At 36.4% G+C, this 27704-nt stretch overlaps 6 protein-coding genes across 8 annotated transcripts; 2 read left to right on the forward strand and 4 right to left on the reverse strand.

The window, feature by feature from the left end:
- Window positions 1-1984: 1984 nt before the first annotated feature.
- On the reverse strand, window positions 1985-3851 carry LOC130720294 (uncharacterized). The gene has a single exon (XM_057570921.1). It carries the CDS (start codon window positions 3721-3723, stop codon window positions 2131-2133), a length of 1593 nt encoding a protein of 530 aa, XP_057426904.1. The 5' UTR covers window positions 3724-3851; the 3' UTR covers window positions 1985-2130.
- A 2669-nt stretch (window positions 3852-6520) lies between these two features.
- Window positions 6521-8991, forward strand: LOC130721507 (transcription factor bHLH113). 3 transcript variants are annotated; one of them, XM_057572309.1, is made up of 5 exons: window positions 6521-7248; window positions 7354-7467; window positions 7665-7730; window positions 7997-8110; window positions 8398-8991. In XM_057572309.1, the coding sequence occupies exons 1-5, from the start codon at window positions 6880-6882 to the stop codon at window positions 8548-8550; spliced, it is 816 nt and encodes a 271-aa protein (XP_057428292.1). In that variant the 5' UTR covers window positions 6521-6879; the 3' UTR covers window positions 8551-8991. The 3 variants fall into 3 exon arrangements, with proteins under 3 accessions (XP_057428292.1, XP_057428291.1, XP_057428290.1); XM_057572308.1 differs by having other exon boundaries at window positions 6523-7248; window positions 7345-7467; window positions 7668-7730; window positions 8398-8990; XM_057572307.1 differs by having other exon boundaries at window positions 6526-7248; window positions 7345-7467; window positions 8398-8989.
- Window positions 8992-14397: 5406 nt separating this feature from the next.
- On the reverse strand, window positions 14398-15170 carry LOC130716730 (uncharacterized). Its single transcript, XM_057566740.1, has one exon. The coding sequence runs from the start codon at window positions 15101-15103 to the stop codon at window positions 14420-14422; it is 684 nt and encodes a 227-aa protein (XP_057422723.1). The 5' UTR covers window positions 15104-15170; the 3' UTR covers window positions 14398-14419.
- Window positions 15171-17170: 2000 nt separating this feature from the next.
- LOC130721302 (uncharacterized) lies at window positions 17171-18070 on the forward strand. The gene has a single exon (XM_057572068.1). The coding sequence runs from the start codon at window positions 17213-17215 to the stop codon at window positions 17888-17890; it is 678 nt and encodes a 225-aa protein (XP_057428051.1). The 5' UTR covers window positions 17171-17212; the 3' UTR covers window positions 17891-18070.
- Window positions 18071-19198: 1128 nt separating this feature from the next.
- LOC130717432 (uncharacterized) lies at window positions 19199-20123 on the reverse strand. The gene has a single exon (XM_057567649.1). It carries the CDS (start codon window positions 19984-19986, stop codon window positions 19306-19308), a length of 681 nt encoding a protein of 226 aa, XP_057423632.1. The 5' UTR covers window positions 19987-20123; the 3' UTR covers window positions 19199-19305.
- Window positions 20124-21475: 1352 nt separating this feature from the next.
- Window positions 21476-25900, reverse strand: LOC130717431 (methylthioribose kinase 1). The gene is made up of 6 exons (XM_057567648.1): window positions 25434-25900; window positions 25049-25358; window positions 24201-24375; window positions 23917-24118; window positions 22766-22980; window positions 21476-21894 (listed from the first exon to the last, which is right to left on the reverse strand). The coding sequence occupies exons 1-6, from the start codon at window positions 25617-25619 to the stop codon at window positions 21729-21731; spliced, it is 1254 nt and encodes a 417-aa protein (XP_057423631.1). The 5' UTR covers window positions 25620-25900; the 3' UTR covers window positions 21476-21728.
- Between the last annotated feature and the right edge of the window lie 1804 nt (window positions 25901-27704).

Genomic DNA, 27704 nt, shown 5'->3' on the forward strand with positions numbered 1-27704 from the left:
CTTGCTCATATAATTATAACGGTTTCGGCATGCATTTCCATCTCGCGGAGGATCGAAAGAGCAATGCTGATTACAATACTCAGCAATTTGACCCCAAAATGTGTCTCCTTTTTTGTTTCTCCCGACAACACTGTTTGTTCCATATTTAAGCCACCCACTAATTAACACCTTATTTTGATAAGTGTTTCATGCTGGTAAGTGACTTCTCCTGCTCGTAGGAGTTGAATCCTCATAATTTGGAGTGGCTTCATTACCAGCTGTCATGCCAGCAAGATTCATTTGTGTTGAAAACTCGAGAAATTCAGGTGCACCATCATTAGACAGCGGTGTTGGAGATGGAAATCTGAACATAAATCCATGATGGGGATGAGGACGTTGGTTGAGAAATTGGGTTGGATCTTGAAAATTGTTGTGATTTTGGTAGTTGGATTGATTTGGATCTTGATAATTGTTGTGATTTTGGTAGATGGATTGATTTGGATCTTGATAATTGTTGGAATTTTGGTAGTTGGAAATTTGATTTGGATGTTGATAAATGTTGGGATTTTGGTAGTTGGGAAACTGATTTGGATGTTGATAATTGTTGGGAATTTGGTTGTTGGGAAACTGATTTGGATGTTGATAATTGTTGGGAATTTGGTTAGAAGAATTCTGGGTGTTGAAATGGTACTTGTTGGGATCCATTTCAAAGCAAAGGGGATAGTAGAAAGATAATAAGATGAATAAGATGATGGAAAACTTGTTTTTTTTTTTCTGTGTCCAAATCAAACGAACCAAGTCTCTATTTATAGAGAAAAAAAAATCATGAATTTTGGTAATTTTTTTATATTTTTTTAATTTTTTTTTAAATGAAATAATTGAGTTGGAAAGATTAGGATAAAAGAAAATCGTCCGGACCAATCAAATCGTGACACGCGTCACTCGTCAGACCGTCTCTCTCTCCTCACGCGCGTGCGTGGCACGCGCCTGTCGGTGCCCAACCGACGCGTGCCACGCGTCCCACCACCGGATGGGTTGGGACCCGCCTGCTGCCACGGCCTGCAGAGACGCGCCTTGTATGCGCGTGTGTGGCACGCGCCTGGCATTCGTCAACCAGGTCGTGCCACGTGTCACCGCGGGCAGATTTCAGCTGTGTTGAAAATTTTCAACACCTCTCTCCTCCTTCCAACTTTCAACACCCACTTTCAACACCATTAAAACTCCATTTTAACTTTCAACTACCCACTTTCAACACTATTGTGGGTAGTCTAAAAGATATCTAGATATCTCTCAATTACACTTAAAATTGAAGTTTTATGAAAGATCAGGGGAAGTTTGTGCCTTTTTGGACCGCTCAACGCCAAAATTTTAATGCTAAACATTGAGCACCTTAAAAACTTCTTTATTCATTGTTTCTTTGGGTGTTGTCCATACCGACAATTAGCGCCTTGTCCCTCTCAAATCATTATTTTTCAAAGCATATTCTAAAACAAACTACATATTTACAATTTCAAATTAAAAAAAAAGTTAATCCTATGAAAATTCACGTAATTCAAACACATAATGCCTGAATTACTATGAAAAATTAGGTAAATTTAACCCTTATCATTTATAAACTTCGTTGTACGCATTGACAGAGGCAAGTGGACAAACCCCTGCCATAGGCCCTCCACGTTTTTCAATTTTGTTATTTTACAAGTGGTACATTTGCATGTGAGTTATAAAATTCACTATAGACATGCTATAATATTTTATCTTAGCCATCCTCTTTGATTTGGCCCTATAATCCTAAATTTTTGCATCTGCTACTTTTGTACAGCTTATTTGAGTTAGTGAGCATAGTTTCTCCCTTCATGCATTATTTAATTGTAGTGAAAGCTTTTTGTCTCATAGTCTTATACCTTGCAAATATCATTACGTGTTCCTTATTGTTTATTACTGGCCTCTACTTGTGAATGAAATTCCTTCCACTTAAACCAACTCATATTAATGTTAGAGATGCATATTAGACTATATAAAACATTTATTTAAGCAATGCGCTAATGGCTATTGTTACACAAATACACTATAACCTTACTAGTTGCTAAGCTTAGTTCAATATATTTACACAAACTTTTGCCCCCATTTTTTTGAGGCTTCATGCTTAAATTCTCAAGGAATTTTTGCATTGTTAATTAGAGGCAAATCAACTTCATCGCACCACTCCACATACCTAGTTTCAAAATAAGAACCTTTTACTTGGTTGGGCCAATAACTAACCCAAAACTCTCCCCCAATCCTCCACTTCAACACACTCCCTTCCATCTCTTTGCTAAGCCTCCACCCCACTTCCTCTCCATACTCATCCCCTGCAATCACCACCGACCCACTTTTATTAAACGGCCTACTTGCCCCGCTATATCTCCCTCTCATACCATGAACCGGGTCATCGCCCGTTTGGCCTGTGGGTTTCCACGCCCCTACCTCCAAGCCCGTCATGTTATCATGCAAAACGACGTCGAATATCGCCGCGTTCCCCTCTGCATCCTGATCCATTCTCCAACTCTTAGTCCTCGTCCTCCTCGACGACCTTGCCGCCGCTTTCACCTTTGAAATCTGTTCCGATTTCTCGAAATTGCCCTTCACAATCTTTTGAATCTCCACTTCTCTCTCGTTGTTCTCCGCGGAACGACCCAAGCTCAGTCCACCCACATAAGCTGCCCCGATCTCCGGACCCACCCAAACTCGAACCCGAGATGGGAAGTGCTTCTCGTCAATGAAATCCACATCATCACCATCTTTATTGAAACCCAACCTCGCCACGTGGAGCCTTATATTATCGACACGTGCACGAACCTGAATGAATCCATCGTGGAATCCAACAGTGTATTCAAGCTGCACATGTGCCTCTAATTGGTGGTGCGCCAGAGCATACCGGAGTATTGACTCCTTCGCATCTATACCGCGAAATTGACTTTTCTGACCGTTGGTTCGCGCCAATTTCATGGTCATCACTGGCGCGTACCCTTTTAGAACCCAGAGTCCATTTGCCTCCGCCGCGTAGGAGAATCTTGGATTCTTACGCGGCGGCGAAGGCGAAGGTAAGAGCGTTTGCAATCCCACGCCGAGCTCTTTTATGATGCAGGACTTTGCTATTATGTAGCCGAGGGTGCGCATGAAACAGAGCTCGGTGTCGACTCCGACGGTGAGGAAGAACGTTCTGAGGATCTTCGACGACGCCGTCTCGAGAGTGGGAGCGAGCAGGGATCGGAAGTAGAGTGACCCAGCTTCGCTGGGCGCGTCACAGACGCAGAGCCAGAAGAGTCGCACGGTGAAGACGAGGTTGAAGAAATTGGAGAGAGATTCCGGTGTGTGTGAGTCCATGATCCATGATATGGGTTCCGGCTTCAGTTTCTGGAGCTGGGATCTTGGGCAGGTGCTATCGTGCGCGGTGGGTGAGTGGGATATGATTTCCTGGAGGAGTTGGAGGAGCAGAGGAAGGAAGGGGTTTTGGTTATCTGGAGAAAGGTTGCATTTCTCGGATACCCAGAGAGGCTTTTGGGTGTTGAATGGGTGGAAGCCTTGCAAGCACACGGTGAATGTCACCGCCGCGTCGGAGTCTGACCCGGAGGTTCGCTCGGCTTTGAGTTCTATTGAGCGAGTTGAGTTGTTGTCCTCACTCGCTAGCTCGAACTTGAGTGGTGAGTCTGACTCGTTCCAGTCCACTGAGTTGGGGAGCTCAGATATCCATGACCAAACATCCATTGTGTATGACTGTGTGTGTTAGACTAGGGAGTGTTTGGGGAGTAGAGAAGTGAATGCATGGGAACGTGGTTTTAAAGAAGGAACGAGTGATAACAGGATTGCCAACTTGGAAGCTGTTGAATCCACGAAGGGGCCAGGAACTGGTGGTTCTGAAGAACTCTCTGTGTCTTACTTGAGGTATAATTGGTTGGATTATTAAATAGTGTCTGGTTTTCTTTCACTTTCAATCTCAGATTCTTTGTATGGTTGTGGACATTGAAAGGAAAATGTTGTCGTTTATAAGTGCATACGTAGATTCAGATTTTGTCATGGGTAGTTTCTGGGGCATGCTACCTTACACGTTAGCTATACCTGTCTACCTGACATGCAGGCAATTAGGAATCACACAGAGAGATAACATAAAACAAAAACTTATCTTTTTATTTCATATGGTTCTCTAGTTGTATATCCTAATAACAATGATTTTTATGTGATATACATGTACTGGATTGAGAACTACCAATGGTTTTTGTGTGATTGTGATATACATTTACTGGATTGAGAATTTTTATTTGGACCATATAAATGCTATTATTAGAATTGATATAAGAGTTGTTTTAGTCATATAGTACATAGTTTCTTCTCAACAATTACAGCTAAAGATTCACGCCATGTAATTAGCTAATTTGTTAATAAGTTGCAATTGGAGTACTACACTATTTTGTGGCGACATAAACTGCCACCAAATCCAAGTGTTAATGGTGTCTAAGAATGACTAATTTGTGCGGGATGGGTTCCGAGAGTGTCTTTACATTTCCCGTCTACACATCCCTTTCTTATCTTCGCCCTCATCCCAACCACTTCCGGTGGCGTGGTATATATAATTTTTCTCCATTCTCATTCCCTACCACCCCACCATTAAAACTAGCCATGGTAACAACAACCCCATACCTAACCCCAAACCCGAACCCTCATCATTATCTTCCCTCATCCTCTTCACAGCAGGGAAGCGAATACCACCAATAGAGTGAAGAGAGGTGGCGTCGAGCAGTTTGAGAGCTGAGAGAGGCCTTCACAAAACCCAAGTGGCGGCGTTGAGCGATTGAATAGAGGAATCAACAAGCTTTTGAGGGTTTTGGTATGGGTTTGGGGTTTTTAGGGTGACATTGAGTTATGAGGTTTTGAGGGCCTGAGTTTAGGTTATGGGCCAGATTTATGTCTTATGAGGTTTTGGTGGTTCTACGAAGAGGTGAATAAGAAGAAGGGGTTTGAATTTGGAACCCTAACAAAGGGTTATTTGTTGTTGTTCGAACCCTAGCAAGGTTTTTTCTTCTTTCTATTTTTCCCCTTTCCTTCTGTTCATTTGTTTTTAGACAGAGAAAGATGAGTGAGGTTGAATTACGGTATTGGCTAGTAGAACACGAAGAAGGGTTGTAGTTTTAAGGGTTGCATAGGATGAAGAAGAGGAAAAATAGCTGGGTTTCAATTTTGAGTTCACGGGTTTTGGTGAAGATGATGGAGAACAAAGATGTTGACGGATAAAGATGATATAGGGTGAATATGATGAGGATGCTAAAAAAAAATTCCACTTCACATATAATGTCTATGTGGATTCTAACTATGCGGACACATTATCAAAAAGATGAACAAAGGGACTAAAACCCCGGCATTTTCATAATTTAGGGATTTAATTATTTCTTAGAAAATTTTATTCAGGGTCCAATATCAATAATTTACTTAACTACGGAGAAAAAAAAACACATTTGACCCTACTACTTACTATCTAGTGCATTTTTTTTTTACATCAGAAAAATAAATTGCAACCGCCAGGAATCGATCTTTGAACCTTCATCTACCCAACTCATATGTCCTTCAACTCTTATCACTTGAGCTATCCTACGAGGATACTATCTAAGGCATTTAATTAATTGCTAGAAAACAATAAATAATAAAAATTAATTAAATTTCGAAACTATTATTAACTTTTTTATTTAAAAACTTCCTGTTATTTTAATCAAATTATACATTAATTAATAAATTTTCAAACTGTGTTTATAAATCTTAAATAAAAACATTTTGTAAATGAGAGAGTAGTAGAAAGAAGTTTTTTTAAAATGAAGAGACAAAATAAGACCAAGGATCGAGTAGTAGTAGTACTATAATTTTTGCAGTAGTTTTTTTTTTTTTTTAGGTGAGTTTGGGGGTAGTTGTGAATCTGTCCAGTAGCTTTTATTTCCCATTAAGAACCTTACGTCCACTGCCTTTAAACTGTTTGACTTAGGTGAATTTGTTACATCACTATGCTAGCTTTCATATTTGTTTTTCTTGCATGCCTTAAAGCTGCTACTTCAATGCACCCCTTCTTTAGCATTGTGTGAGGGAAGACAAACTGATACTTCCATAATACAATCAACTACAAGCACAAATTCATTAAACCATTTACTTATTGTAACATTTGTATAACCATTTTCATTTAGGGCTCAGAGGTAATGGAACTTAAACACAAGCAACACAAGTTTTGTGATGATTTTTAATTGTCATTAAACTTCAGTCTCTTTCGAAAATGAAAACACAATGCGACACAAATTTCTCATCATTCTTAGTGTTCGTTCTAACAGCAACGGCCGATCACGTAATATGTTTTATTTGTATTAATGAGATTCGAACTCTTAACCTTACAATAAAGAGACAATATAAACAACCATCACCGGACACCTTGTGTCTAAACACACACAAGCTAGAAACGTTTCCAATTCATCACAAGTGTTTTTTTGTGTGAGCTTAGCTGAAACTGGCGCATTGGAGAGCGAGAACACGGTTTTCTCGGGCCAGGTGGGTTTGACCATTGGTTGCCGAAAACCGAAGCCGTTCTTGGAAACAGCCCACTCACCCACACTCAGCCCAATTCTCACACTCCTTTCCCTTTCTCTTTTTCTCTTTCTTTTCTTTTTCAAGTTTAACCAAAATCAATTAACATGATTACAAATGTCTCTTACACTTTCTGCCACTTCACACTAGTCACTCCCTTTTTATATAACCTTCTCCTTCTTGATTCTCTTCTCAAAAGCTAGCCCCTCCTCCAAAATGCTCTCACCTTTCCCTTTCAATCTTTGAAACAAAACAATTAATCCATTCCAAAAGTTCAGAGCATTTGTTTGTTTTTTTGCTTTTGTTTTGATGGCTGCCAAGGAGGAATTTGAAGTGGACCATGTGACCACACCCATCACTCCAGGGACCAGTTTCTCTCAGCTACTATTCGGAGATGACGATGATGTTGTTCATGATGAGAAAGCATTTGCTTTTGGTACAGTGGACCAGACGTTCAACAACAACAACAACAACAACCTCTCCACCAATTCCAGTCTTTTCTCCATTCACAACACCCCCAAAATGCTCTGCTTTGGCAACAACTATCAAAATGAAGGGGACCTCATGAACAATGTAACCCCTCAGAAATCATCCATCATCACTTCAAGTGACAACAATTCTTCATCTGCTTCTAATTCCTGCAACACCAGCTTCAATTATTCCTTACCTATGTCCAATGTATGTGTATATCAATTGTTAATTAGCAATTGGAGAATGATCTTGGTGTTGTTAATGTTGATTTCATATTTTTTTTCTGTGTTTTTTTGGTTGAAGAGCTTGCAGAAAAAGCGGAATGGGTCGGGACAGGAACCGGGGACCACGGCAAACGTTGGACGCCAGAAACCTCCGTATAAGAAAACCAAAGCAGAGAACCCCACTTCCACCGGACATGCAAAGGTGAGCAAAATCAGTTACCAATCGGTTGCATGTCCTTCTCTTTTACTAATTTTCTGTCTCTCTTGAACTAAACACTGCAGTAATAGCTGCATGCCCTGTCCTTTTCTTAATAAACAATTCATATGATTTTCATAAGTAGGATTATATTATATTATATAGTTTTTCATATAGTTTGATGAATTAATTACTTGGAATAGAAGAGGAAGGAGAAGCTAGGGGAACGAATTGCAGCACTACAGCAACTTGTTTCTCCCTTTGGCAAGGTGAGTGAAATCCAGCATTTTAGAATTGAGAATTTGTAAATTTTTGTGATCATTGATTGAATTGTGAGGGCTAGCCTCGACACAACGGTATGGTTGTTGTCATGTGATTTTCTGGTGAATAAGCCTCTTGTAAAAATTTAACACAAGATTGTTTACATTAGATTCACAAAGTGGGTTTAGCTTTCCTTGTAGCGAGAGGGTTTGTATGTTTTTTTGAATTATTGAATTGAGGTTGATTTACAAAATTGAAACTGCATGTTCTGCAGACAGATACAGCTTCAGTGCTTCACGAGGCCACTGGTTATATAAAATTTCTACAAGATCAAGTTCAGGTTCTGTGCTCCCCTTATCTGCAACGCTTGCCTTCTTGTTCACAACCTGTAAGTCCCATTTCTCATATCATCATTACAATTGATTCTGAATTCAAACTTGTGACAGCTTCTAGCTGTCAGAAGAATTGATTTTTGGGAAGGGAGAAAGTGATTCAAAGATACTACTAATGTTATTATTATTTTGTTCAAAACAAAATCTTCATAGAAGTTGCAGGGCCCAGTTGATAGGGACAATACTGTACTTTGAAAATGTTGACCCGGGTTAACTGTGACAGTTTGCCATTTAAGGTAACTCTTGATGACTTCATATTTTTAACGTGTGTGCGTTATTTCAGGGGGACGGAGATAACGATGGAGGAGAGGAAGAAGCAGAGAAGCTGAACCTCAGGAGCAGGGGACTCTGCTTGATCCCTGTGTCCTGCACCGTACACGTGGCAAGCACCAACGGTGCTGATTTCTGGTCACCTGGGAACAATGTGAAGCAGTGAAATTAGCCATGAATCAATGAATCATTTTCAAATATTTGTAATCTTCTTGGGAAATTGGGGTTTCTGTGTCTGCCCAAATTGGAGATGGAAGCATCACAAGGTAACCTGATAGAAAAGGTAAAGAAGGATGACAATTAACAAGTGGGGTTTGAAGTTCACTCATGGAGGTACAAATCAAAGGTCATGATTTTGTCTTTAATTATGTAACATCTCTTTTGGGGGGTCCTATTCTATAGAAGGAAGAACCTTTTAAGGAAGAAAGGAAATAGTTTATGCTAGGATTTAGGGATGTGTGGCCTTGAACTAGAAGTCTAGGATGCCATATGTTTTCAATTATATATACTTTGTCTATGTAAATTTCGGTAGGCAATTAAATGAAAATATTTCAAAAGGGTTAGATTTTTTATAGCAAGGAAAAACAAACAATAATCAAGTTTTTCAAGTGTTATATTTCAAAAGTGTCTCTTAGAATTCAGATTTGGTTTAACTCAACTTAAAAAACTAGATTAGTGCATGGTGATGATTGTTCTACCCTTGTCCCTTTATAATGACTATTCTTAGTTAAATTTCTAATTAATGTTTTTTTTTTAAATTGAATTCTGATTAATGTTAGTAATGTTGATAAAGAGTATTTAGAGACGGGTATGACTATTGAATTAATCATATTAGCACATTGATAAAGAGTATTTAGATACGAGTATGACTTTTGAATTAATCATATCAACACACTTAATTTCTGGTGTCGTCATCAGCTGTTGTTTTTGTTGGATTCTTTTTTTTTGTTGAAATGAAATGTTTGTTGGTTTGCACCCAAAAAAAAAGTTTGTTGGATTCTTGAACAAATTAATGTTGTGGGACAAGATCAATAACTTTAGGTGCACCGTTCAAATACGTGATGTAATAGCATCATTAATAAGCGTGCTAAGGAAATGGCGAGTTCATTGTTATTATTTGGTGTTAGGTAGCAATTTTGTTTGCCCAGCAAAACTAAAACTGATGGTTGGAGATTAATCTCTTCTTCTCTTTCAATGCGTAGAGATAATCGAAGTGAGTTTTGTGTCTCTTAACAATTTTTTTCATACACACAGTCAATGCTTTTATGAACATGCTTAATGATTCTGTTATCTATTGTGTCAAAATTTGTTAGTTGCTTGACACAATTAAATTGGTAAATTGTAAATCTCAATTTTATGATTTAGACTTTAGTGAATGTCATGTAGTTTCTAGTTTTGTTTTATTAGCAGTTGAAGTTTTTCTCCAACATTTTGTATTGTACCATCCGTTATGGTATAATATTGATTATATTTTGTGGTCAGTAAACATGTATTAGGATAAAGATTAAGAAAAGGAAAGGGAAAAGGGTGAAGGATACGAAATTCCTGTCTTTGAAAAAGAAAAAAACTAGGAAGTTATTAAAAGAAAATTTGTTTTGTAACATGAGTTGAGAAAATGTTAACTTACTCTATTTTATGACGAATTGGAACAACTTGTGTAATATTTCATTTTTATGGATTGGCAGGTTAGATGGATAAATTTTCTAAAATAGGCTATAGCTTAGCTATATGTTATATATGAATAATGCACTTATATGAACGACTTATTAAAACCAATCATGCAGTTGGGGAAAATTGCACAGTTCATGTGATGGTGGTCTTTAAAATAAAAATAAAAAGCTTGGCTCCCCCATCAAATTTTGCCAAATATTCCATGCTGTTCAGTATTTGTGTTTGGCAAAAATGTAATAAATTGTTAAGGTAGATTGACCAATTCATATGCTTATTAATTACCAATAGAAGCCATAAACAAAAAGGGAAGAATTAAAATAACTTTTACCTTTTTTTTGTCAATAAAAGATAGCTCACCTAAAAATAAGTTACATTTTATAACAGATTAAAATGGATCAACTTCAAGATCCAACTACATTAAAAAAAATCTTCAAGATCCAACTACATTAAAAAAAATCTTCAAGATCCAACCAATTTTGACATGTTTGCTTTGTGAAAAACTAAAAAAATGAGGCCCTAAAGATAGGCCCAACAGGCTACAACAACTACGAACCTAGCTAACGAAGAGCTAGATTATTGTATACATCTTTTAATTCAAGATTTGACCAAAAAAGAAAATCTTTTAATTCAAGATGAGAGCAACTCAAGCAGAGATGTGGCTGAGAGAGCAACACAAGCCAAAAGCGCAAGCACCCCTTATTGGGGTCTCCTCCCCTTTAGGGGGCTTCTCCTCCTCCATGGAATGGGGGTAGAGGGTGCATGTGCGGGAAAGAGATCGAGAGAATCATATATAAAGACGAAACAACCTATAATTCATTGAACATTTAATTGAGCTAAAACATCAACTGGGGTAATGGGCTGAACCCATTTCAAATTAGCGTCGGACCAAACCGATGCTATCTTGGCCTATAACTCTATTGTTGGCCATGACCAACGCTTTTGGTCGGGGAGCATACGCTATTTAGCTTTGCTTGACCAACTATACTTCTAAGTGGTAAATATTTGAATTTAATTTGGATGCTTTTACATCATCTAGGCTGATGCTAAACACATCAAATTAGTGTCGGCGTCGGGATCAACATTAAATTTTGACATTAAAACAATCATTTCTTAATGTAGTTGGCTTTCTTAAGCCAACATATAATTTTGCTTACTCAAACCATCATCTTACCCGGTAGATGTGACTAATCACTTGAGTTAATATTGACATTAAATAAGTTGGGAACCCTACAAACAATTTTCCATACATATATGTATAAATCTAGAAATTAAACCTAAGATCACATTTAAAGTACGTACTCAAACCCCCTATTGATTTTGACCAACACATGTTTGGTTGAAACTAATAAACTTAATAACTTTTCAAAAAAAAAAACTTAATAAGAGAATTTTATTATCCTTTGAAGTCAGCAACATCTAATTCAATTTGGCTTGGCCGGTCTACTTTGAAACCAATAAATTAGAATTGATCGAACAGTTTAATATAAACAAACAGCGAATTCAATTTAACTTTGGTGTACTCTTTATTTAGACAATTAAATGGGTTTAAATGTAGTCTGAACAGGGGTATTAATACAAGCTTTTCCCCCATCATAATCGTTTACATGTCAGGATGGGTTAGTCACAGTTTTTATTTTATATGAATAAGGACCCCATAATATGCTTGGAATTAGACTTGAGGGAGTGTGAAGCTTAAACAGCCTACCAAGTTTGGCTTAGACCAGTGACTTCGATCGACATGAATGAATATTAATTACAGAGATGAACGTAGATGACTGATCACTCCATCAATTTGCTGAGAATAGACCAATTCAAACTCACAACCCAGTCTTTTCCTTCCACTGCTGATTAAGAATTCTTTATAATGAACATCATGGCAAGAGTCCAACTAGCTAACTAGTATGACTAAGGCTTTGAATGTTTTTTTTGGTTACAACTAAGGCTTTGAATGTGAAATATCTTTCATATGAAGTATGAACAGAAAAATAAATTTCTTTTAATTCACTTGACGATTTTTAGCCATCTTATACTTTCTGAGTTAAGATATTTCTTACCCGCACCGCAGCTTTACAAATTAATTATAAGAATAAATACCAAAACTCATAAGTTTCAAGAAAAATGATGCATCACCCACTTTAAAAGAAGTTAAAATACTCTCAAAACATTCTTTTATTAATTAGTTGGAATGTATGTGGATTCTACAAAAGTATGAGGGTGACTTTCCCATATTTTTGGTTTCTCTCTCTCTTCTCTCTATTTTCACAAAATGTAAGTGAAAATGAATTGTGAATGAAACTTTTTCCTTTTTATTTCTCACTCAAACTTCTAACTAAACCAATTGTCTAGATGACCCTAGTTAAAATTTGGATAAATCACTCACAATTCTAGTGAGCCAGTGAAATTTAAAATAAATGGACTAAAAATTTATATATTTCATTTTATTTATTTATAAATAGTTTTATTGGTACATTAAGGTGAGATAAAAGTGACTCGCATGAGTCATTTAGATCCTTAAGTAAATGCTTGCAAATATAATATGATAGCCTAAAACTTCCGCTACCTTGGTCGCCACAATCACAATGACTAAAGTCAAATAAGAAAACATGTGTTTTATTAGTGTTTAATTGATGCAATTGATCCCGCACAGCCCAAATATAAATATGACATTCACCATGTCATGCCTCTCCAAAATATTCCTTAATATTTATTTGCAAGAAGCTAGCTAGTTAACAGCTTACAATGAAGGGCTACTCTTCGTTAGTGGCATGTAATAATGCAATTTGTCTCATCATCTTCATCCTTTTTCTCTCTTATTCCTTGAATATTGTTGATGGCATGAGACCTCTCAAAAATCAACCTTCTCCTTCTTCCTTCATGAGTTTAATGAACAACCAAGCTTATTCTGGGCCAAGTCACAGAGGACGCGGCCATTGATCGAGGAAAGATTTTAACGTTATTTTCATTTGTTTTCTTAGCATATATAGGTTTGACAACTCATTTTGATGTTTAAGCAAGGGGCAAGATGAATGGTTCCACGATGTGTATTTGGAAGAGCCATGTGACAATTACACGGGCTCACCAAGGATTTGCTTGTTTTTGTTACAGTGTAGCAGATGAAGATCAATGTAATTTATGTCAAAATATTATAATATACAAATTTTCTTATACTTTTATTGGTATCTTAAGCTTTATGGGACAGTTGAATTCTATTTCTGTTTTTCATCACTTTTCCCTCATGAGAAAATAGGATAGATTTTTCCTTTTAATTATTTTTATGTTCTACGAAGTTTAATGAAACACTACTATTGGATAGCTAGCCCTACGTAATTAGTGTTACCCTTTGTTTATTTCTTCCAAGTATGAAAGCCGCCAAACATGAAAATTAAGAACTTTTCTCTGGCAGAATGAGTGTACTTTTTTTTTCCAAGTCCTATTGCCACTAGAAAGTTAATCATGAATAATGACTACTATAATTTATCCGCAAATATAGAAGCTGTTTAGCGTCTATACTCAGGGCCGGCCCACAGGCCCACAGCCCAGGGCCTCTAAAAAGAAGGCGTCCAAAATAAATCTCATTAAACTTTCCCCTGAAATAAAATCTAGTTATAATAATTAATGTTCAAGATATTATTAATGATTTGAGCTGGTTTAGTGGTTAGTAACTATGTATGTTACTTTTATGTACGAACCAACATAATGGTTCTGATAAAATTTCGAACGTTAAAATTATTAGGGGTCCATTTTTATTATTTGCTCAGGGCCTCCAAAATGTCGGGACCGACCCTGTCTATACTAATCTCAAATGTTAGGTGGGCTAGGCGGGACCTGTCATGATAGGACTCATATCCAGAGTCAGAATTTGATGTGACTACAGAAAGGTTAGACTCGACTTCCTTATGGTGATTATTCATATCTTTAATTAGATTAGAGCGACCTGACCCTTGTGAAGATGAATAGGTCACACCCACATCAGTTAGAGCTAGCGTTCTCTTATAAGTACTCTTGGGCTGAGAATTTATGAGGTACAAGAGCCGAAATAGGCCCGCATTAGGATTTTTTTACCATTTCACTATAAAATGGAAGATCATCTATTGTAAAATGAATCTTTTTATTATTACATGAGACTTCTATATACTTCTCTTACATATGTCTGCTAGGATTTTCTCTTAGGTTCTCTTGTTCTTAGACAAGAATATTAAGTAACTTCATCTTAAGTATTGATGAATATAATTAAGAGTGTTTATACAAATAGTGTATATATATTTGCAGAGAAACTCTACTTTTTTATTCATAGTAACATGCAAAATATACATCATGTCCATAAACTGATTAGTTGTAATAATAACACAATTAGTATATATATATCAATTCCCAAACACTGATTTATAGTCACTCCAAAGCTGATCAACACTCTTGCCCAACAATTTCACAAAGAAATCATCACTGTAATGATCCTTCATCATAGCATTGAGCATAGCCACAAACCCATCTCTAAGCCCATTACAGTAGTCCAGAAAATAAGCTGTAACAACATACCCTTCATCCCATCCACTACCTGTCCCTCTCGGAACCCAATGAGGCGGCGCAAACCCAGCCTTCAACCTCATAAAATCAGCAACACCTTCAGTGAGTCCTCTAGGAGCCTCTTTGTTCCCAAACCACTGCCAAATGTGCGTCGCTTCGTGGTACAAGATCCCAATTACCTCATTCCTCACATCGCCGCTAAAACCTTCTATGTAATTTGAGTCGAGGAAAATGTTGTTGTCACTGGTAATGGCTGCAGAATTCCCATTTAAGGCTGTCACAATCACACTGACATGCTCAATGTTTTTACCACCAAATTGATCAATTTGTTTGAAGGTTTGCAAAATGAACTGAGAGGCGAGTTGGATGGTTTGCTGGGTGAAAGGGATGCCAATCTCATTCTCAAATCTAGTGCCTCCTGGTGTGCCTGTGGCCCTGTTGGTGACTTGGTATTGAACAGCATGTATTGGAGAACCAGAACTTGCTATGATAACTAGGAACATCAAATAAATTATGGGAGACATTTTTGTCCAGTGATAGATTAATGCTGCGCAGGATGATAGTATACAGCAAATGGGTAGTTTAAGGTTCATTTATAGAAGCATAATCAATGAGCCTGGTATCATATGTTTGCTTGGTTACACCTTATTAAGAGACCAAAAGTGAAAATGACGGTAAGAGCAAGATTGTTGTGTTTATCGTTACTATGCTGTTTTCAATAAGCACTAGAGCCAAGTGGATAATTTGGTTCTTTTTGTCTTACTCTAGGAATCTCAATAAATTAAGCATGGTGTTTGAGTTTTTTTCTCATATTGAACGATGCTTCAATTCAAATAAGATTATCTTTATTGAAAAAATTATTTTGTGAATGCAGCTGCGTTAAATATTTGACAGATAGAGTTTTGTTGTTCATAGTGATCTTAGTCAGCTGAAAATTGTAAAAACATAAAATAAAAAAAACCCATGTGAGTCCTAATAAATGTATGAGTGAAACTAGCTATTTCTTAATTTATTTTTAATTCACTTTTTCACCATTAATTCCAAGAAACTTATTTTTTATTTTATGCATGTATTTTACAGTTTGGAATTTTTATCTCTTGGATGATTTTCGTTTAATAGGTATTTCCAGGTTTATAAAATACCATGTCCATACAATACTTGCTAGCAATAAATTGAAGGAAAAACATGTATATTATCTTCTTATTTTTTACCAAAAATCATGCGTAATCGGCTTTTGCCTCGAACATCAGAAAAAAATCATGCATGATTGTATTTACAATTTGGGTTATTGTATTAGGCCCAATACTAACAGCTCATCGGAAAGACAAGGCCCAAAATACTATTTGCAAGTTTCGCGATGGGCAAGATAATTTGGTCCACGTATGGAGTAGTTTTTTTTTTTAAAAAAAAGGTAGCTATGACCAAAAAATAATAATAGAGTAGCTTAATTTATAATTAAAAGGGATATTACAAATTATCCCAATACATTTTTAAATATAAATAAAGATAAATCAATCTGGTATACGTATGTGGTTGACAAAGTGGCGAATCGAAGTCTTGTTGAAGTGGTCCATGACTCATGCCATTGCCAGCCAAGTCTGATAGAGTACAAAATTCATGGGATGAGGAATAGGAAAGTTCAGCATTATTTATTAGACTAAAAGTTAGATTTGAAATGAAAAGCCTGAAACTTTTTTTTTTCTTTACAAAAATGATAGAATATTTAAGAGAAAATATTTCTAGACTATTGAGTAAGACGTCGGTGTTATGCTGAGGAGACCAATATATACCATTTATGGATAGGAGCTTCAGAGAATCTCCCAATGAAAGTCTGTCAGTTAATTGCCACCAATTAAAATTTTAATGGACACTAGAATGCAAGGAAAGCCCAATTTTTGTACTAAGAAAACTAAAAATGCAAACAAAAAGCATGTTTAACGCAAGGAAAGCCCTTTTTTTTACTCCATCATAAATTATTCAACATATCTTGTCACCAAAAAAGTTATTCAACATCTTGAATTTCCTTTTAAAATCAAATTTATCTCTTCCAAACTCACTTAAGTCTTCCACCACTTATCCAAATATATTTCATGTGTGGAAAATTATGCGTCCAAGTGGGGGAGTAGTGGAGTGAAAAGAAAAATGGAAAGAGAGGAGAAAGAAAAAAGAGAAAGTAAGAATCATTTCATCTCAGATCATTTTCACTCACTTCAAAATTGAAAAAAAAAAAAAAGAGAAAGAAACAATAAAAATGATGAATAATGCGATAGAAAAGAAGAAAAATATAAAAAAAATATAAAATTGAGATAGAAGAAAAAAGGGGTATACACATGAAAGTTGATATATGTAGGTGCAGGGCAAAATATTTAATACAAAATGATATAGAGTGTTGACCAAGTCACCCCACTTCCCTTGACTTTTCTTATACTAGAATATGTGACTTGGTCACCCAACACCAATTGTCTGGAAATTTCAAAATGGGACACTACCAAATGTCCAAATCAAACAAAGAAAAGCTTAATTAATTAATGACGTTGAAAGACCTCTTGCTTCTGTTTTCTATATAAAGCAACAATCCTTATGCAGCAACCAAGAACAATCACAAACTAAATTCTCCAACTATAAACGCAACCATGAAGATGCATTTCATCGGTTTGTTAATTTTCCTAACTGCAATGCAGGGAACAAAGGCAGTTGATTACACTGTCACCAACAAAGCTCTCAGTACTCCCGGCGGAGTCCGCTTCCGCGACCAAATCGGAGAGGCATCCGCCAGGCAAACACTGGACTCCGCCACACAATTCATATGGCGGATCTTCCAGCAGAACACTGCTGCCGACAGAAAAAACGTGGAGAAGGTGAGCTTATTCATCGACGACATGGATGGTGTAGCGTACACCAGCAACAACGAGATCCACCTCAGTGCCAGGTACGTCAACAGCTACGGCGGCGACTTGAAGAGGGAAATCTCAGGTGTGCTTTACCATGAAATGGTTCATGTTTGGCAGTGGAATGGGAATGGCGGTGCTCCTGGTGGGTTGATTGAAGGGATTGCAGATTATGTGAGGTTGAAGGCGGACTATGCTCCTTCTCACTGGGTGAAGCCTGGACAAGGGAATAAGTGGGATCATGGTTATGATGTTACTGCTCGTTTTCTGGATTATTGTAACAGTCTCAAAAATGGGTTTGTGGCAGAGTTGAACAAGAAGATGAGGACTGGTTATAGTGATCAGTTCTTTGTTCAGATACTGGGGAAGAGTGTTGATCAGCTGTGGACAGATTATAAGGCTAAGTATGGCAATATTGCCTAAACAACTAGTTATATATCCAAGAGCGCGATGACGAGTGTTAGCAACACACTCTTTTAAATACACACTCAAAAATAAATAATAAAATGTGCTGAAGTGTGTGAATTTAACAATAATGTTCCAAGCGTTTCTCTTAATTTAAACATAACAATACTAAAAAAAATAAGCGATTATATATTGTAATCTCTTTGTGAGTTTTATTTTAGCATCTCTTTGTGAGTTAATTTGCATGAAAGTTTAAATAGCAGTTGGAATGGAAATTGACATATTTTGTTTTTTTAAGTAAATCAAAGAGATATTAATAAGCGAGTAAAGAAGTCATTACATCTACCGTCACTACTAAAGAGATCACTAGAGTGAGAACTTTCTTCACCAATACACTCCTAGTTAATTAGAAAATTCGCAACACCATTCCTAAAACGTCCAACAAAAGAAACATCAATAAAATCAAAAGCAGAAGAGTGGAAAAATCAACATATTTTGTTTGAAAATATATCAATGTTGATTCGTGAACCATGGATATGGATATATTACAAAAAATAATTTTACAGATGGACAAGGAAAGTAACGTGTATCAACTATACACATTTACAGGTGTTTTACGAGTCTTCATTTAATATTTCCCCCAGCCTATCGGTTGGTTGGAACTTAGCATTCCCCTCCCATGAGGTAATTTGAACAAAAGTAAAACCTAAAAAGAGAAAAATAAAAGAAAGTTAAGAAAAGAAAGATTTTTTTTTTTGAAATGAAAGAAAAGAAAGATAAGATGATGCATTTGTCAACTTATTTGTTGTCATAAATTTAAAAGTAATATTTAGGTTAATTATATGGTATACTCATAATTTTAAATACAACACCTTGATCTAATTTAAGATATGACCTTAAATATATTTATAATTTCTTAGGAGGAGAGCTGATATATGACATTATTTCACCTTTAGGAATATATATAAAAATATAACTAAACACAAAAACAAAGTGACTAGCACTAATTATCCATCCATTTATGCTTAATAGATCCAACTGAAGAGAGTTGAATAAGTTGCAATCATAATCCAAAATGCTTAATATCATGATCTAAAAATGTTACTTAAACACAGCAAAGAGTAGGATTTGCGTTTTAAGCTTTGGTCCACCCACCGGTGGATAATGATTAATCATCGTTAAATTAAATCTGAGAATATTGGAAAATCCATTAATTGGATGATTTTATTAATCAAAATTGGATGATTAAGATTGAATGAATGATAAAATGGTAAAAATGTTTAGCATTTGCCTGGAGGTAAGCTGGAGATGGAAAATTCAGCTACAGAAGCAGAAACACTACTTATTTTAGAATTTGATACAAACGTACAAAGAGATTAATGCGACATATATAGTCGCTTATTTTATGACAATGTTTAAATGAAAACTCTTAGCTAGGCAATATTGCCATACTTGGCCTTGTAATCTGTCCACAGCTGATCAACATTCTTCCCCAGTAGCTGAACAAAGTACTGATCACTATAACCATTACTCAGCAACTTGTTCATCTCAGCCACAAACCCATTTTTGAGACTGTTACAATAGTCCAGAAACTGAGCTGTGACATCATAACCTTGGTCCCATTTATTTCCTTGCCCAGGTTTAACCCAGTGACTAGGTGCATAGTTTGCCTTCAGCCTCACATAATCTGCAATCCCTTCAATCAACCCACCAGGAGCACTTCCAATCCCATTCTGCCAAACATGGACTATTTCATGATACAACACCCCTGTGATTTCCCTCTTCAAATCGCCGCTATAGCTGTTAACGTACCTAGCGCTGAGATGAATCTGGCTGTTGCTTGGAGTTGTATATGCAACACCATCCATGTCATCCACAAATAAGCTCACAGTCTGCACGTTTCTTCTGTCAGCAGGGGTGTTCTGCTGGAACACCCTCCATGTGAATTGGGTTGCAGAGTCCAGTGTTTGCTTCGCGTATTCTGCTCCGATTTGGTCTCGAAAACGCGCTCCACCGGCAGTTGTGAGGGCGTTGTTGGTGACAGTGTAATCAACTGCCTTAGTTCCCTGCATTGCAGTTAGGAACATTAACAAACAGAGGATATGCATGGTCATGGTTGCGTTTACTTAGAACTTTTTGGTTGTTTCTCTTGGAGAGTCAGTTTGTGAGTGTTGTTGGTCACTGCATAAGGATTGTTGCTTTATATAGAAAACAGAAGCTAGTAGTAGTCTTCTAACGCCATGAATGAATTTTATTTTCTTTGTGTTTTAATGCTTGTTTGATTTGGTTGAATTTTCCAGGCAATTGGGTGTTGTGTGACCATGTCAAACTAATTTTCTAGTAAGAAAAGTCAAGGAGAGTTGGGTAACAATTGCTTGTATGGCTTATCATTTTGTTTTTGTTTTAGTATCTCTATTCTCTATGAGAGATAATTATATTTAAATTGAGAACATCCAGATCATGTGAGATTAACTCTTTCAACAAAGTTTTTTGAACTCAAAACTTTATTTAAAAGAAATTAAGAATGTACGACTTAAACCAACCAACAATCTCTTTTTGTTGGTGTATCATTTTGTATTTGCCTGATACATCTTTTATCCTCTTTATAATGTCATCAAATATTTCTTCAGTTCCAAGACTTAAACTTACAAAACATCTAAATTGTACAACACTACAACATCATCCTGATACCCCAACTCTAATTTCTTCTAAACACATTCGTGATACATTATATAGGTTTATTACTTTATCTCTTCTCTTACTTTCTTGTGTTTGTGGTATGGACTATGGACTTTCCGTATTTTCAATTCTTCTTTATTTTATTTTTTTCTGTTCCATTATATCATCCATTAAGATTAGGTGTATCCACCCTTATATGCAATTATTATTTCCCATAAATTAATTGTTTGGTCCAGAAGCATGCCACATTTTCCCCTTTGATATCATTCATAGAAGACTTGAGACTTTTCCACAGTCAACGTGTACGAAATTAGCAATTGATGTCTACTTGCAACAGATTTATGTCTCTGTTAGATTATTGTCCTGTAAGTCATGACTACAGAGAAATTAATAAGGTTGTAGACGTTCTAGCCCGCCGTGGTTAATTTGACAGCCTTGACATTCACCTCCATGTCTCTCCGCCTATATAGGCTATGCTTCTCTTATCTTCTAAGTATACCCTTAGTCTTTCATAAACAAAAAGGAAGATAACATTGAATCTATTTACGCATGATAGCTTCGCCTATTTAGGCTGGAAAGTCATGCTTTAGATAGCAAGTTTCCACTATATGTTTAATTTTCCTAGGTGCTCATTTGACACTGGCACCATTGTTTCCTCATTTTCCACCAAAGTTGTACCTTCCACGTCCTCTCCCTCCTTGAGAGGATCCTATATCTTGAGGAGCATTGGCACTGCTACTGAAAAGTGCCATATGTTCCCCTAAGATACTTCCATTAATCTGCATCTCTTGCTATAAAGCTAGAGAGAACACCATGTTAGTCCATGGTTATGGCTCCATTAAAAGAATCCGATCCCTTGCAGTGTTAAATTGGTCATCACAATGCTTCTTCATGTCACTAATCAAATTACTACTGCACTCTATAGCGTACAAGTGCAACATGGGATCGACCTTAAAGATTCCAGCTTCTCCCATGCTATATTCAAATACACAAAGAAACTGGAAACACGCATCTTTTTCAATTGTTTTTCAAAAATTAAAGCTGGTGATGTTATTTATTTATTTTCAGTCACCTCTTACTTGGATGCCTCACAAACACCCATGCGACCAAAATGTAAAAGAGAAAAAAAGATCCATGATGGAGGTTTTGATATAGAAAAACCTTGCCATGACTAGAACTAGAATTCCCTGATTGCTGAAACAATTTCAGCTATTCCTTCAAATTTTCTTCTTTCTTTGAGAAGCATCTTAGCTAAATTAAGCGCCCTCCTTTCACAATTTGCCCGTTTATCAGCATCAGTAATTGACTCAAAATCCGCAACATGTACCACCCCAACAATTCTCCTGCCAATCAAATAATTAAAATGCAAGTGTTAGACGCATTAACAAAAATATGGATTTTTGCATTCATTATGAACATAGTCATACAAATCGTCAAATGAAGTTCCTACTCATTCTACTCTACTAAGATCAGGACACAAAGCTAGCACATCAAGGGTGTTGTCAGCATTATAATGTCCAATCTACCTACTTTTCCTTTAAAATAATATATAGTGAAGTGAATATAACATAAGAATATATGATGCATAATGGTCCAGTATTAAATTCATGGTCCAATAAAAGACTGCACTGCAATATAAACATATTAAGGTGGATGCGTTCCTGTCATGAACAAACTAACCCAAAAGCTTACACTTTGTAACACGTCTCCTCACGTAAGAGCTAATTGGGCTTGAAGCTTGGAAAATGAACAATCTCAATTCAACTTATTAACCATATCATGAACTACCAAAAATATTTAAGCTACTTGGTGAAGAAACATGAATGATTTTATATAACATTTCTAACAGTTCTATTATGTTATCTCTCAGGCTATGACTGAAAGTTATCTTGGTTGACTCTGGACACATAACACACAGGAATTCAAATATCTAGTGAAGAGAAGTTTGTTTCAATAATACTTCTATGAAAAGGAAATCAAACTTTTAAGAGCAAGAAATTAAAGTACTAGTAATAATATGACAAGACAAGGATGTGAAGGAGATCAAATAATAATTTTGTCTACATGCATCTGTACCCCTATTAGTTGTAAGATCATTAATTATTATATATCGAAAATTGAAAAATAAATCATAGAGCATACAGAAATTATATAGAATTTCTAGTAAACATGATTATTGCAACCTAAAAAAATATTAGAGAAGAAAAGTCTCACCTTATCATTTTGGCAGCACCAAATCCAAGACTGTCATGAAACAAATCTGTCATGTATTTCTTCTGTACAAGCAGCTGGACCTCAGGATTGTTATAGATTGCTGGAAGATATGCCTCACCAGCACCGTCTCTATGCTCATCCCAAAGTGCAGTGAATTTCTGGTGGAAAAGATCCCAAGTGTCTTCAATTGTCTTAAGAATCCACTCTTTATATGCCTGCATAAAGTAGTGTTTTAGACAAAGAATAACACTTTTCCCCCAATAGTCAATGTTCTTCAGGAATTATTAAAAATTACATTTTTAAAGGCCAATTCTCATTATTTCATTTATCTTTCATTGCAATGCACAGTAACTCAACTGAAAGGAAAAGATCTTGTCAAATTAGGAGAAGATAAAGCAATAGATAAACAATACAGTACTAGTTCAGCTAACAGCAGCCTAAGTTCCGATCAGGTCTCCAATTTTTTAAATAAAATACGAAATTTTAAAACAAAGAAAGAAATAGAAGTACGAAACATAGAATCATAAGAGACCCTCAACAAAGATCAAATAGAAGGAAAAACAGAAACAGAGAAGGGAACTTCTAAAAACTAGTCAGTATGAGCTGTCCAATCTCTATATAATCTAAAATGCAGTTTCTCTTAACAAACCTTGCACTGAACACGAAATACAAACCATGCAAATGAATCTGTCCGTTACCAAGTCTTCACTTGTTACGAGTGTTGGGCTAAGAGAGCTCACATTCTCGGAAACTATGTTTGTAACTTTTCAAATTCAAATGGTATAAATTGTAATTCTGATACCTCATCGAGATGCAAACAAAAGGATACTTCTATGAATTAAGATAACTAGGCACCGGTTCTTGACACAACATAGACAAAACAAGCAGACAACACAAGGGAATTTCAAAACTATAAATAAACGCAAAGGAAGCAAAATTCATAAACTTTATTGCTGGTACAAATACCTTGACATCTCTGCCATGAAACTAAACTACCAAAGTTAAATACAAATTAAGACATTAAAAAAAAAGAGACAGAGAATTCATGTTTTTAAGTTAGATTATGAAGAATAACCAGAAATACAGTACATATTAAAAAGAAGAGCCCAGGAAAGGACTGTGCAAAGGACATGTGAGAAAAGGGGACCTACTTTTCGATCATTTGCTTGATCAGCATGTCCATCTTGAGAGAAGAAAGCCAAAATCAAATTTCCCAAAAATGCTCCAATGTCAAACCCTATTGGTCCATAGAATGCAAATTCTGGATCAATAACTTGTGTTGATTCAGGAGTTACCATCACAGAACCAGTGTGTAGATCTCCATGTATTAGTGCCTGAGCCCTCTCACAGAACCTGCACAGATATAAATTCTTATAAACAAAATGCTGACAACATAACTACTGCATAAAATGGAGAAAAAAGAGAGTCATAATACTTAGATTTGAGCTCAGCAACTTCAAGCTTCAGCAAATTGTCTTCCCGAACAGCCTCCGCATCACTATCGAGATGAGGGGAAGTCCAACGATTATATTCAGAAACTTTGTAAGGATCAGAGAAAACAACCTGTTCAGTGAGCCTGCATAACTCCACATTCCCACAATATTCGCCAACTGCATGAAACTAGCATGAGATCAGGTTTATGCTAAACATGCCTCGAGCTGACATAAAAAGATAATACGTGATAACCTTTCTTATACTAACAGGAAGATAATATCATTTCTTTCATCCATTTTCATCCATAAAGCTTAATTTTTCTTAGAATTCCAGTGAAGTTTGCAGGATTGGACATATTTGGGTGACCCAATAAACAGATCCATAGGCTATGATCACATTTAGAATTTGGGTTAGGCCTAATTCTACCCAAAAAACTAGCTCAGCAGTGAGAATTGTTCTACCATATATATGGACTTATTTAGCTATATCTCCCTTAAACAATTATTAAGGCAAAAGAAGCAATGCCCATACAACTACAGGAGCATCCATTAGTCACTATGTTTGTTCCATCACAATCAATAAGAGGAGTTATGTTCACTGTTAACTTGCAATGAGTGCATTGGTGTCAACAGAAAAGTGTGGAATCTTATAAGTGATTCTTTCATTAATCTTCTGTCGAAAAGGAAGAGTTCGTTAGTTTGTTAGTTAGTATGCACTTAGCCTAGCTAGCTTATGTAATAAGGTATACATGAATCATCTTCTACCCAGAGAAATGGTTCTCTTTTCTTAATAACAAAAACATCAGGATATCAATGTTTCCAATACAAAGTAACATGGCAAAGGTCATACCGTCCCGTTTGTGATCAGCAGTGGTGCGGAAAAGGAGAGAAGTAAAGAAGAGTGTCTTAGCCATGAAATCAGCCATATGCTCAGCCAGCAAAGGATACTCAATCCCAGCAATCAACCCTTTCCTAAGAATTATATGTGGAGGCTCAATGTAACGCATAGCAATCAAAGACATGGTACGGTCAAAGTGATACACTTGAGGGACATGCTCAGGGCACAACCGAGACTCTTCTTTCAAAGCCATAGACTCAAAATATGCTCTCTCCTTCGTCATCGGCCATGATTCCCCTATGCAACGAACATAAGGCAGAGCCTACAAAAACAGCACGAATTTCAACACCCCAGAAAAACAAACGAAATTTGCAAGTGCCCATGATTTATGAATTACCTGTTTGATGACAAGAGAACCAGAGGAGTTGAGGAGAATGAAGACAAAGTTAAGGTTGCCATCTCCGACTTCTTTGACAGACAAGTCGGAGACGTTGTTGCCTAGGATGGAAGAGAGGGCAGGGACAGCCTTAATGTATTCGATCAGAGACTTGTCATCGAGTGGTCGGAATTCGGAGAAAGCCATTGTTACCGGCGGCGACAGTGGTGGGAATGTTACTTTAACTTTTGGAAGAGAGACGCTAACAATAACAAGGGTGGATCCTGATTTGTAGAAATTCAACACTATAGTTACCTTCACCTTGTTTATATTAACCTCAACTCACGTCATAAATCGAATCTACCTAAGAGATATAAAGCTATCGCTTTTTTCCGGATTTAACAGAGACAAGTGTGAAGGTGGTGTAGAAAGACTTCTCCAGTGGGAGGTGCACTGAACCTGGTCAGAATTTTGATGAGATTTATCACTTGTCAAGACTTTAGAGTTTAGACTAGACACATTAATCATGTTATTCCGATCACATATATATATATATAAGAAAAAAATACATTTTAGGTTCATTCATTTAATGAATGTATCTAGTCTAATGAATATATCTAGTCATTTAAAGTAGATACATTCATTAAATAAATAAACTTAAAATGTTTTTTTTGCTTATGTGGGTGACCCCTAATGTAGACCAAGTGGTCTAATTTTAGACCATTTTTTTTAACCTACTATAACAGGTTAACACATTTTTTTTTTTAAAGATATTTAATATATGACAATTTTTTAATGATGTCTTTTCTTAAAAAATATAATGTGTTGACCTGTTATACCCGGTCAAAGTAGGTGGTGTAATTTTACACCACCTAAAATTGGTGCATATTAGGTTCTCCTATATATGTGACCGGAGGGTTTATCATATAAGATAACATAGTTTATTTTTTCCCTACATGATAATTTATCTTAGGGGCGATTTGATTTCAGTCCCTAATTTAGGCAACGTCTGCAAAACATCCATCCATTTAGAACTTTGTAAACATTTCACCCTTGCCTCCAGCGAAGCTCCGACGGTTTGCCAAATGGCACTGTCTGAGGGAAGTGGCACTGCCACGTATTAAACTAGTATATGTGCCCATGCTTTGCACGGTGTGTATTTTCTAAAGAATTTGTTGACCCAACATAAATTATTCATTAGTTGAGGGTAACGTATTCCATCTAACGGTTCATAGAATTAAGAGACAACCCAGTACACCATAATAGACATTACATGGCAAAATGAAAATAACAGTACAACATTCAGGGCTAGATAGCTACTGATCCTCGTCGTGTATTAATACATCAATGAGGCCAACTTCTTCACTGGTGAAAAAAAATGTTAAGGAGTCACCCTCTTTCAATGAATGTGACTTGCAGAAAGCCCTCCAACCCCTACCAATCCTTGCATATGTCTGTTGTTCTGTTACACCAAGGATTTTACAATGAACCTCTTTGCCAGTTGGGCCTCTCAAGATCCAGGTGTGTCGTTTACCGTGAAGCAGATAGTCATAAACATGAGAAGGTAAATTCTACAAAGCAGAACAATTAATATTAGAATCATTGTTTTAGAACTACAAATGAAAAGTAAATTGGTAACACAATACCATCTGACTCGTTATTGATTGATTACGTGAGAGTCTGCAAGAGAAGAAGCATGGATACAATATCCAATCTCGATCCTGAGGTGTTAGGTTATCTTTGCTGTCTGACTGTGTGGATTTTGCATCACAAATCGAAGGAGGAGGGGGAGTTATAACTGGAGGTGGAGGTGGGGGGAGGTAACATACTTCCTCAATACCTTCATTGTATATAAATAAATCAAAGTTGGAAAAACCCTGGTATTTAAGAAGGCACCAGTTCAGGCCTTCCAATGAATAAAACTTACGGATCTCCAATAACCCTTGTCCCAAAAAAGGCTTTTCAGTTTTTCTTTCATATGATACCAAATGCATCTTCCCAATGGGATCAAACAACTTCCACTGCTGAGTTAGTTCATGATCAAATTCTTCAGCAAATCTAGGTGAAACAAATGCTATTTCCTGAAAAATCAAAATACGTATTTCAGTTGACAGATTCTAGTTAAATTAGAACATAAAACAACTAAGCTATATAATGGTAGACACCTGCTCAGGTAATGATAGAATGGCAATTGAATCTTTACATCCTAGAAGATCATCAACGAAATTCAGCTCCATTTACAGAGATTTGTTTTGATCTTTGAAAACCACTTGCCTGCAAACCCGTTTGTCT

This window comes from Lotus japonicus, chromosome 5, assembly GCF_012489685.1.
Source record: "Lotus japonicus ecotype B-129 chromosome 5, LjGifu_v1.2".
Taxonomy (NCBI): Eukaryota; Viridiplantae; Streptophyta; class Magnoliopsida; order Fabales; family Fabaceae; genus Lotus; species Lotus japonicus.

Excerpts from the sequence above, each read along its gene's own strand:
- LOC130717431 (XM_057567648.1), bottom strand. The coding sequence starts at position 25,619 with ATGGCTTTCTCCGAATTCCGACCACTCGATGACAAGTCTCTGATCGAA. Across the intron at positions 25,359-25,433 it reads GTTCTCTTGTCATCAAACAG|GCTCTGCCTTATGTTCGTTG; the intron begins GTAATTCATAAA and ends CTGTTTTTGTAG. Across the intron at positions 24,376-25,048 it reads TGCTGATCACAAACGGGACG|TTGGCGAATATTGTGGGAAT; the intron begins GTATGACCTTTG and ends AGTTTCATGCAG.
- LOC130716730 (XM_057566740.1), bottom strand. The coding sequence starts at position 15,103 with ATGTCTCCCATAATTTATTTGATGTTCCTAGTTATCATAGCAAGTTCT.
- LOC130717432 (XM_057567649.1), bottom strand. The coding sequence starts at position 19,986 with ATGACCATGCATATCCTCTGTTTGTTAATGTTCCTAACTGCAATGCAG.
- LOC130721507 (XM_057572307.1), top strand. The coding sequence starts at position 6,880 with ATGGCTGCCAAGGAGGAATTTGAAGTGGACCATGTGACCACACCCATC. Across the intron at positions 7,468-7,664 it reads CTTCCACCGGACATGCAAAG|AAGAGGAAGGAGAAGCTAGG; the intron begins GTGAGCAAAATC and ends TACTTGGAATAG. Across the intron at positions 8,111-8,397 it reads TGCCTTCTTGTTCACAACCT|GGGGACGGAGATAACGATGG; the intron begins GTAAGTCCCATT and ends GCGTTATTTCAG.
- LOC130721302 (XM_057572068.1), top strand. The coding sequence starts at position 17,213 with ATGAAGATGCATTTCATCGGTTTGTTAATTTTCCTAACTGCAATGCAG.
- LOC130720294 (XM_057570921.1), bottom strand. The coding sequence starts at position 3,723 with ATGGATGTTTGGTCATGGATATCTGAGCTCCCCAACTCAGTGGACTGG.